This window comes from the organism of the source record quoted next, assembly GCF_019968985.1.
Source record: "MAG: Porospora cf. gigantea B chromosome Unknown PgB_NODE_867_length_9978_cov_115.879, whole genome shotgun sequence".
In the NCBI taxonomy this organism is placed as follows: Eukaryota; Apicomplexa; class Conoidasida; order Eugregarinorida; family Porosporidae; genus Porospora; species Porospora cf. gigantea B.
The window spans coordinates 1-9,978 of NW_027179313.1; the positions used below are offsets into that span (position 1 = coordinate 1).

Sequence of the window (9,978 nt, forward strand, 5' to 3'; positions counted from 1 at the left end):
GTGTCTTGTACAGCTCGAAGTAAGCCTCACTGTCTACGTTAGCGTACTGCGGCTCGGTCAACAGAGACGAGACGCTTGTCCTCGCGAGAAACGACTCGCTTTGCACAGTATCGAAATTTCCGGCATCGACCACCACATCATCCAGTAGCCGCTTTTGCAGTTGTGTCCGAAAAATATTCTCCTCGATGGTGTGTTGGGACAACAGCCGATAGATATGAACATCGCGTGTCTGTCCAATGCGATGGGCGCGGTCCATTGCCTGCCGATCCATGGCCGGGTTCCAATCGCTGTCGTAAAAAATCACGGCGTCAGCCGCGGTGAGATTCAATCCGATGCCTCCTGCTCTGGTGCTCGCGATGAAGAGAAAGATACGGGAGTTGTTGTTGAATCGATCCACCACCTTCATTCGTTGCTCGGTTTTAGTGCTGCCGTCGAGTCTGACATATGAGAAGCCGTGCAGGTTGACAAATGTCTCCAGAACGTCGAGCATCTTGGACATCTGTGTGAACAAGAGGCATTTATGACCCTCTGATCGCAAACGTACCAGAAGGGCACGAAGTACTGTTAACTTTCCGCAGTCGTCTTGGATGGCGACTCTCGACGGGAAGAGAATGTCACGAGAGGTGCCCAACACTTGGGAGGCCTCGGTGATGGCATCCGTGACGGGAGCGAGCTGCTGTTTGGCGTGGCAGACTCCCGGGCCAGATAAGCTGATTTGAGGCCCCCGCCCGCTCATTCTGGGGTTCACGATGCAAGTAAAAAGTCTCGAGAGCTCTGCGGACCTCTCAAGTGACTCGACTGGAGTTGGGAACAGGTTTTTCACCAGGGGGCTGTGGTTCAGTGCGCTCTCGGCGGAGTTGCTGTCGAGGTCTTTTGCGTGGCCGAAGTACTGGCGCATATCCACGAGCCGTCGTAGGTCCCCTCCAACCACCGGCGTTGTGTCGTGAAGTATCGCCTGCATGGCAGTGGGGTCTCGCAGCACGCCGCCCAGCACGAGCTCGGCACGTTCGGCACGTCGGTTGTCAGCGTCCTCCGCGGCTAGCTGCTGCTGCTTGCGAGCCCAGTCATTCACGGGCGCGTCGCTGATTGTCGCGCCGACAGATGCGGTTGGCGGTAGCGCATGCAGCGGGGTCAGGCATGTATGTGCCATCTGGGCGTGCCTCGGACCTTTTTCTAGAAAGCCGTGTCCGAAAATTGGATGCAATGGTGGTGTAGGTGGCTGCACGGCCTGCCGCGCCAGGCTGTAACTGTCTGGTCGCGCGTCAGAGTCAGGGAACGCTAGCCGCATCATGCGTTTACTGGCCATCTCGACGAAGGGTGGCACGAGGCCTGGTCCCATCAAGGGTGCCACTGGGTATGGCGTGGCACGGTTAGACGGATATGCCACGGGACCACCGGATAGCTGGGCCAACATCTGCTTGTGGGAGGCCTCTGATATGTGCCGGTAGGGCTTCCCAGGAGCCACATCAAAGTAACTGGACACAAAGTCCTCCTCAGACTGGAACCGGAGCCACTCGACATATTGATAGTGAACCCACGAGCCTGCGGCTCGCATTCTGGATAAGCACGGCTCAAGAGCAGATTTCTCCGGAGCACAGGCGAGCATAGCTTCAGGGAGACCGAAGGATGGGTCCCCAGGATCGCCGAGGACATCGTAGAGGCCCTCTTCTCCCCAGTAATACGACTCCGACGGAGGGCAAGCTGCAGGCCCTACGGGATCGTCGAAGGTCGTGGAGAAAAAAGGATCCGGCGGCGCTAGATTTCGAATCCCAGGCAGCAGCGCCCTTGCAGAAACGTGAGCCAAGGTTGAATCTCCCCGTACAGCTGAGGTGATCAATGAAGTCAGAGGATGGAGAGAGAGGTCCAGCTTATCTCCCAGGCTGTGTAATGACGAAACACCAGACTCACCAGTCAGACACGGTCCAGTCAGCGCTTTCGTTAGGCGACAACCACAAGCAGAGGTCCCGGGGAACAGTGGCTTTGATAGTCAGCTCATTGACCTGCGTCGGCAGGTCTACCTGTCTCGACTCGAGTAGATCCGGGTGGTTGCACACCTTCCTAAGCTGCATCAGTACGTTCATCATCCCCATGTAGTCTCCGCTGTCAAGCACGCCGCGTGCGTTCTTGGAGTGAAGAAAGTCATTGTATAGGGCCTGAGTGAAATTCGCCCTTCGATGCCTACGCGTTGACGTTTCGACAGGGGGCAGGGCAGCACGTGCTCTAGCTTCATGGGCATCTCCTTCTCCACGACGCGCTTCAAGCGTCTGAGGAGGAAGGGTTTGAGGATTGCGTGCAAGGATTGGATGAGCGGCTTCTCGCCCTTCACGTTGGCGTGCTCGATGGCGGTACTAAGGGGGTCCGAGAAGAGCTCGCGCCACTCAGTGGTTGAGCCGAACAGCTGCGGCATAAGGAAGTGCATCAAAGCCCACAGCTCGCCTAGGCTGTTCTGCAGTGGCGTGCCGGTGAGCAGCAGGCGTCTACGACTGTTGAATGACAGTAGGGTCTGCCAACGCAGACTCTGGTCGTTCTTGATGTGATGTGCTTCGTCAAGGACGAGGTAATACCAGGGCTTCCGTTTAAAAGCGCTGGCATCTGCTACAGCGATGCTGTAACTGGTAATACAGACGTGAAACTTGAATGGGGCAGCCCAACCTTGGCGTTTTCGCTCTCGTTCCTTTTTGCTTCCGTGATACACGAGCAACTTGAAACCTGGTAGGAACTTTTCAAATTCGGCACTCCAGTTATAGATGACAGACGTGGGAACGACTACCAAATGGGGGCCCCAGATACGCTCCTTTACGGCCAGATGCGCCAAAAGTGCGATGGTCTGAACGGTTTTTCCGAGTCCCATTTCGTCAGCTAGAATCCCATTAACGTTGTTGTCGTGCAAGGCAACGAGCCACTGGAGACCCTCCAGCTGATACGGACGCAGCTGAGCCTGCACAATTGAAGGACACTCCACACGGCTGGCTGTGGCCACCTCCGTTGAAGCAAGTGCGCTATGAACTTTCTTTTCTTCTGGTTCCCGTTTAACGCCGTCAGCCCCCTTGATTCGTTTGATGGAGGGTGCTGACTTATCGATGTCACGAAGTACCTTCACACCCGGTAGTCGCGTCACTTCTTCCTCGAGATCCTTCTTAAGCATCTCTATCTCGTCCTCGGAGTTCTCCTCAGATGAGCTCTCGTCGAGCTCGCGATCGAGGTCCGCATCCTCCTCCTCTTGCAAACCCCAGTCGCCGTCGGAGACGTCCTCCTGCTCCGATTCCTCCTCCTCCGCGACGCCTCCGGCCTGGAGGGACATGGCGATCTTACGTGCATACTTGCGAGCGTCCCGGACGAATGCGCGCTGCCGAGCTAGCCGCCGTTCGTGGTAGCACTTTAAGAGCACCTGCGAAGCTCTGCGGGCCACGACAAGCTCCACAACCTTCCAAAAGGAGACCACCTGCTGCGCAATCGCCTTGCACTGCGTCCGGCTGCGTCTCGACTCCTCTTCACGGCGCTTGCTAAGTCGCTCCGACGCTGTATGCACGTATTTCGCAGCGCCCAGCGCGGTGTGACGAGTAAGTTTTCCGCGAGCGGCGCGCTCCGTTGAGAGTGTCGCAGCAAGCCAGTGAGCCTCTTCTAGCAGGAAAGTCAAATGGCTCTCCGGGGTCACCGGCTCCTTCGCCGGCGCCACTTTTCCCTGGCCCATCTGGAGCTGCACCGCTTGCAGTTTCCGTCTGTACTTAGTCAGGTCGGTCTTGGCGCGCTCAGCGAATACGCCTGTGGGACACAAGCTTGAGTGGAAGTCTAGCTGAGCGGCGTCGTGCACCAGTGAGGTGACCAAGTCGTCGGCGGACATGTCATGTCTCTTCACCAACGCCTCCACCAGAGCGCTGCCCGTAGGGAGGTCGTCCTCGCTCTGGTCGCAGAGAGACCAGAACAATGTTTTTCTGGCTGGCGCCGGCGCTGCACGAGCCGTTGCGTCGTCTCCCACGGCACCTTTAGCGTATTCTAGACACGAAGGGTCCGATAGGACATACGACGTCACTGGAGGGATGTATTGATCCGCAGGGCTGCGGTGCATAATCGCTTATTTCACACCAATACCAATTCACGTGCTGCTCGCGGACTAGTGGTCTCTGATGCGTTCCATCTGAGCGGCAAAGGAAGCATCCTTGTAGTTGTCCTGTCGCTTACGCACCACTCGTTCTATCTCTTGAGCCATGCTTTCCACTGCGGGGTTGAATCGGCCATACGATCTTCGGCATATAACCTTGACAGGCAGCGCAGTGGCCGCTTCGAAGCGAGATCGGCCTCCGATGAAGTCGTCTGACGGAAGATCCTTTTCAGATTTGAGGTGCTCGTATCCCTCAATGCACCACTCCATTTTCTCGCGCCGAGCGGCGTCGGCCTGACCCTGCTGCTCGGCAAAGGTCGCTTTCTGCAGGAATCGGTACTGTGGCAAGCCGCTGGCCATAATTCGCGTTTTGTGCATGGGTAAGAAGCGAAGAGGAGACCAGCTGATCTCGGTTGCCAAGAGGTCCAAAGAGAACCAGACTGTGGCGGATCTGCTTGTAGATGCCGGGGACTCCGATTCTGAAATCAACTACGAGGACTTTTTTGACGGAGAGTTTCAGGAGCCGGCTGACTTGGATGTCGAGGCAATTGACCGTATGGTAGAAGGCAAGACGTTCACCGAAGATTTGGATGAGGCGGATCCAGAAGATGCAGATGATGCGATGTTGATGAAGGCATTGAACGACCAAGAGCTTCACGGGGACGTGACGTACGAGTCTGGGGAGTCTGATGGCGATGACTTGGAGTCTGATGGTGAGGACGAGTCTGATGGTGATGACGAGTCTGATGGCGATGATTTGCAGTCGGAGGAGGAGAACCCGGATTCGGAGGAGGCTGCTGACCACACCAATCGTCAGCTGGTGCAACAGCAGAAAGCCGTCGCCGACGAGATTGAGCAGCTGGAGCTGGGTCTAATAGCCGACAAGCACTGGACCATGCGTGGGGAGGCCTACGCCCACGACAGGTCCAAAAACTCCCTACTCGAAGAAGACTTGGACTTGCCGCAGTTCAACCGACCCCACACCGCCGTTGGTGAATCGCTGGAGGACAAGCTTGAAGAGCTCGACGACGAGTCTCACGCGACCACAGACTTCGCACAACGACTTGATGAGCGGCTGGTGAAGGTCATCAAGCAACGGATCCAGGACGGACTTTTCGATGATCCGGCTCATAAGTCGGCGCCAGACCCCAATGCAGCTAAGAAAGCCGAAGAGGTTGAGATCGAGCTGGAATACCAAAAGAGCAAGCTTTCATTGGCAGAGATCTACGCCAAGGACTACGAACACCAAATTTTGAACACCACCACGGCAAAGGCTCAGGAGCACTCGGAGGAGAAGACGGAGATTACGAAGCTTTTTTCGGAAGTCATGTTTACACTGGACAACGCCGTCTTCGACAACAAGGTAAAAGCGTTCTAGTCTTATACAACAAAAAGCTAATTATGACTCGCGACGCCACGTCTGACTGGGATTTCTCGTACCAGATTGAACCTTACAACATCCGTAGCGGTAAGCAGAAGCCCCGATCCAGGGCCGCTTCCGCAGCGCAGCCTAGTCGTTCACACGAGCGTCGGAGGCGACAACGCAGGTCTCGCGCAGTGTACCCACCGCACCTGCAGGTAGGCCAGCCAGGCCAGCCAATTTTCCTTCCGAACGGAGTGTACCCACCGCACCTGCAGGTCCGCCAGCCAGGCCAGCCAATTTTCCTTCCGCAGATGATGGAGCCACCCATGCCTCAGTACGCTTTCCAGCCTGTGGGAGGTCAGCCTGGTCAACCAATAGGCGGCCAACCAATGCTGCAGACTGTTCTGGTGCCGAGAGATCCTAGGAACGCCGCCATGTCCAGCTATCCCATGCTATTGCCCTACTTCAATCACCAGTATGGACAGCCTCTACCACCCATTTTTGATGAGACAGACGAAGGTCGCCGCGAGAAACATGAGAGAAAACGACGCCGAAGGAAGCATTCTGGTAACCGTCTGCACGAGAAGTCCAAAGCCACCACTCGCAAGCCGGCCTACGACCACCACTCCCTTCGCAGTCGCCCTCAAGTTGCGGCGACAGTTAGGTCGCGCCGTCGCCGATCCTCCACCAGCAGCCCGTCTCGGGACGAACGCAGCAGCCCCCCTCGAGAAGAGCGAGGCAGCCCACCTCGAGAAGAGCGCAGCAGCCCACCTCGAGAAGGTTTCAGTAGCGAACGAATGACGCAGGACGACTTCCCCCATATCCGTTCGCCGTCGCTGCTGAGTTTCCCAACGGCTCTCTCTGACTGGGGTACCGTTCCGCCTGAAGACCGGCTCGCGCTGGAAAGGCGCCACTCGGCGCACCTCTTCCCTGACGTGCGGCCGCGCCACCAGCTCCGAGGCAAGCATCGGAAAGGCTGCTGTGCATAATGTCATTGCCATCTATGAACGTAGGGATACATGGGCTTGGGTACTCGTGGGTCTGGACCATACTGGTCCAGTCGAGTAGGAGGCAGGCGATAAGCGGGACTGCTGGTCGGCGGCACCACATCCGCCGCCCAGTGCGTTCTGCCGTGCACGGAGGTCACTCTCGCACTGGATTGGTCGTACCTCCGGGTGGTGGCTGCTTGTGCCCAGTAATGGCTGTCGGCCTTGTGTGTCCGGGTGGCTGACACAGAGAGGGGTGTCGAGCCGACTGATCCCTGAATAATAACAGACATTGGTCTCGACAGACACCGAGGCTCTCTGAAAGGTTGGCTTTCGACCTCTTCTCGGACTTGAGTCTTTGGGGCTTCCCTATGCTCCTGCGCGTGCTCTGCCTCTCGCTGTACGTGCGCCGCCTCTTGTTGTGCGTGTGCCTCCCGCTGTGCGTGCGCCTCTCGCTGTGCGTGCGCCTCTCGCTGTGCGTGCGCCTCACGCTGTGCGTGCGCCTCACGCTGTGCGTGCGCCTCACGCTGTGCGTGCGCCTCTCGCTGTGCGTGCGCCTCTCGCTGTGCGCGCGCACCTCGCTGTGCACGCGCCTCCCGCTGTGCGTACGCCTCTCGTCGTGCGTGCGCCTCTCGCTGTGCGTGTGCAGCCTCCGCCTCTCGCTGTGCGTGTGCAGCCTCCGCCTCTCGCTGTGCGTGCTCAGCCTCTCGCCGTGCGTGCTCAGCCTCTCGCCTATGCTCTCTCTTGGTCTGCTCCATTTGTTCGGCGAGTGCCCGCTGCTCAGCTTGAAGCCGCAGCTGTTCTTCCCGTATCTTTGACCTTTCGTTTTCAAGTCTTCTCTCCTCTTCCCGACGGATCGCGACTTCCAAACGATGCCGCTCCTCTTCCTTAAGGTTAACTTTGGGTTCCTCCCGCTTCCGATTCGGGCGAGGCTGTGCCGCGATGTGTCGAGATATGATCTCAGCCGCAGGCTCAGAGCAGTCCCCTCCGTCATCTGACGCTAAAGCCAGAGGATTGCGACGTAAGAACACATGAGGCTCGGGTGTCTGGTCCATTCGTCAAAATGAGACGATTATACTACTGTATGTCAGTCACACGGAGTTCAACACTAACATTGCCGTACGACAGCACTCAGTAAGACGGCGTTGACAGTAACCTAGATAGTCGAAGTCGAGAGGCGAAGAGCAGTATTGTCTGAACGACCACACGCCCCACAGGTAGTGGGAGAAGGGCGTGTAGCTCCGAACCGCCTGCATGAGTGCGTCCGAAGTCGGAGGCGCCTCCCCCTGAGGATCCAGATGTGCGAGATATGACGAGAGGAAGGCTTCTTGATCAACAGGACTTGGGTACATGTCAGGCCCTTCCTGAAAGCCGCAGTACTCATTGAAGTGGTTGGCAATGTCGAAGGCAGCCTCTCCCAGATTCGCATATTCGAAGTCCAAGAACCGAACGTAATTCCTGTGGTTTAACTCTTGCAGAATATTTCCTTGCAGCAAATCGTTGTGACAGAGGACCAGCGGCGCAGGTACGTGCCTGTCCACCAACAAAGCTAGTGACTTGTGAATGGTGTCAAGGTCGACGAGGCGCTCCAGTTCCTGCCGCTGCCTGTCGTTCGCCTTCATCGTTTTCTCAAAGAGCTGTCGCCATCGCTGGATCCAGTCCAGTACCCCACCAGTAGGAAGGTCCAGACTATCCACTGGAGAACTGTGTAACCGGGCGAGAGCGATTGCAATTTGCGAGGACATTGACCTCATCTCTTCCAGACTCAAACTTCGTCCTTGGATCCATTCTTCGATTTGCCCTTCAAAACCGGGGCACTGCATGAGTGGTCCCGCCGTTACTCACATGTATGCGCAGGTAAATCCGCTTCCCCAGGCCCCTCATCTGCAAAAATTCAGTGACAACTTGCTCCTTCTGTCTGTCAATGAGGTCACATGTATCAGGTCCAAAAAAGCGGACAAGAAACGATTCCGACGCCACATTTACGAGAATGAGGATGTTGGTGATGCCTCCCTGGACGACTTCGCTGGTCACATCACTCCGAAAGGTGCTCCCTCCTCGACATATGGCACAGTTGGGGTGCGGGGTGTTCGCAGAGCACACCGACCTCTCTGTGCCGCTTAAAAAAACTACAGCGTTTTCAGCGACCTTCCTACAGGGCATAATCGGAATTTCCAATGCGAGCTGTAACCTTACTTGGGTGGAGCCTTCTGCTAGTGGAGGCCCGACCTCCGCTGACGCCGGAAGAACCGTCGGTTGGCAGGCGGAGAGGACGGCCTCTGGTTGTCATCGACGATGACGAGTGAGATACGCCGGTTTTGTTGATTCAGACCGAGCAAGACACTTTCCACCACCAGCACCGTTCCAACCGTAAACAGCACCGTAGCACATACCACCACTACCACCTACCCCACAACCACCACGACAGCTTCAACTACGACATCGACGACTACACCAACCACGACGTCGACGACTACAGCAGAAACTACGACGGCAGTGACAACGACGACGACAGCTGCGTTGGTGGAACCGCTTGAGATGGTGGAGCCACAGGAGCCGGAGGGGGAACTCGAGCTGAACCCCCCTCCTGTCATCGAGGAACCCGAGGTACTCCTAGCCCCTCTCGTACATCCAGTCCTCGAGGAATCTGACGCTGAGAGGATTACGGAGCAGGATGCCGAGGAACCTGTGGTGGCGACCGAGTACACCCCTCCCGTGCACGTCGAGAAGCTCGACCTCTTGAAGGTGTTGGCAAGCGCCCCGCGCCTACCTAGCTCGGGCTCGCTGGAGGCAGTCGTATCGTATCTCTCCGCGTCTTGCGTTTTCGTGTCGAGCCTCGTCTTGGTGGTGTCCCACGAAAGCCTCGTCGCCGCCGCTGCCCTGTATGGCTCCTATGTGGAGGACGTACTGGGACTTTCCGTCAGGGACTTCATTCATGTTCTGATCGCTTTTTTTATCGGTTGGCAACTGATGAGGTTCAGACGCCAACAGAGACACCTCACTCACGCGCTGGCGGCCTTGATGGAGACGCAGCAAGTCATCGACAAGGACAGGAAACGAGCGCAGGACGGCATCGCATTGCTCACCTCGAAACTCTCCAACGGGAGCGACCCTACCCCGCGGTCCTCTGACGCCAACATCCATCAAGAGCTGGCACAGATAGCCTCTATGCTCCGGATGTCGCGAGATACGCCCCGTTCTGACCTACCGTCAGACGTGCACTGTTCTATGCTGGCGATGCTTGCGAACATTTGCGAAGGTCTGGAGGTGTCCTATTCCTACCCCAAGAACCTCACGTCCGAAATAGTGCGGTGGGGTTGGGTTGGAACGGACGGTTTCAAGAATCGCTTGGCACTGCTTCATCGCGTCGACAACTCGGTTCTTGACGAGGGCAACGTCGACAGCAGACTGGCGGACCCGCTATTTCGTGAGTGTAATGCGTTCTGAGGACGCAGATCGCCGCAACATGGAACCGTAGGAACCGCTTCTGTTTCGTGACTGTAGAATTAAAGCCGATCTCCGGCAAATAC

The 9,978-nt window shown here is 57.0% G+C and overlaps 6 protein-coding genes across 10 annotated transcripts; 3 read left to right on the plus strand and 3 right to left on the minus strand.

The window, feature by feature from the left end:
• KVP17_003992 (uncharacterized protein) lies at positions 1 to 4,369 on the minus strand (the record flags this gene model as incomplete). 3 transcript variants are annotated; one of them, XM_068521802.1, is made up of 4 exons in its annotated part: positions 1 to 1,880; positions 1,909 to 2,153; positions 2,183 to 4,055; positions 4,113 to 4,369. In XM_068521802.1, coding segments are annotated over 4 exons (4,255 nt in total), but the record flags the coding sequence as incomplete, so codon positions are not given.
• Positions 4,370 to 4,475: 106 nt separating this feature from the next.
• Positions 4,476 to 5,477, plus strand: KVP17_003995 (uncharacterized protein; the record flags this gene model as incomplete). The annotated part of the gene is made up of 1 exon (XM_068521807.1): positions 4,476 to 5,477. The coding sequence occupies one exon, from the start codon at positions 4,476 to 4,478 to the stop codon at positions 5,475 to 5,477; it is 1,002 nt and encodes a 333-aa protein (XP_068371359.1).
• A 23-nt stretch (positions 5,478 to 5,500) lies between these two features.
• KVP17_003991 (uncharacterized protein) lies at positions 5,501 to 6,451 on the plus strand (the record flags this gene model as incomplete). The annotated part of the gene is made up of 1 exon (XM_068521800.1): positions 5,501 to 6,451. The coding sequence occupies one exon, from the start codon at positions 5,501 to 5,503 to the stop codon at positions 6,449 to 6,451; it is 951 nt and encodes a 316-aa protein (XP_068371352.1).
• A 2-nt stretch (positions 6,452 to 6,453) lies between these two features.
• KVP17_003994 (uncharacterized protein) lies at positions 6,454 to 7,503 on the minus strand (the record flags this gene model as incomplete). The annotated part of the gene is made up of 1 exon (XM_068521806.1): positions 6,454 to 7,503. The coding sequence occupies one exon, from the start codon at positions 7,501 to 7,503 to the stop codon at positions 6,454 to 6,456; it is 1,050 nt and encodes a 349-aa protein (XP_068371358.1).
• A 36-nt stretch (positions 7,504 to 7,539) lies between these two features.
• On the minus strand, positions 7,540 to 8,332 carry KVP17_003993 (uncharacterized protein; the record flags this gene model as incomplete). Of its 2 annotated transcripts, XM_068521804.1 has the most annotated exons (2): positions 7,540 to 8,265; positions 8,294 to 8,332. In XM_068521804.1, the coding sequence occupies 2 exons, from the start codon at positions 8,330 to 8,332 to the stop codon at positions 7,540 to 7,542; spliced, it is 765 nt and encodes a 254-aa protein (XP_068371356.1). The 2 variants fall into 2 exon arrangements, with proteins under 2 accessions (XP_068371356.1, XP_068371357.1); XM_068521805.1 differs by lacking the exon at positions 8,294 to 8,332 and having other exon boundaries at positions 7,540 to 8,271.
• A 293-nt stretch (positions 8,333 to 8,625) lies between these two features.
• Positions 8,626 to 9,926, plus strand: KVP17_003990 (uncharacterized protein; the record flags this gene model as incomplete). 2 transcript variants are annotated; one of them, XM_068521798.1, is made up of 3 exons in its annotated part: positions 8,626 to 8,750; positions 8,779 to 9,875; positions 9,904 to 9,926. In XM_068521798.1, the coding sequence occupies 3 exons, from the start codon at positions 8,626 to 8,628 to the stop codon at positions 9,924 to 9,926; spliced, it is 1,245 nt and encodes a 414-aa protein (XP_068371350.1). The 2 variants fall into 2 exon arrangements, with proteins under 2 accessions (XP_068371350.1, XP_068371351.1); XM_068521799.1 differs by lacking the exons at positions 8,626 to 8,750; positions 9,904 to 9,926 and having other exon boundaries at positions 8,987 to 9,895.
• Positions 9,927 to 9,978: the final 52 nt, after the last annotated feature.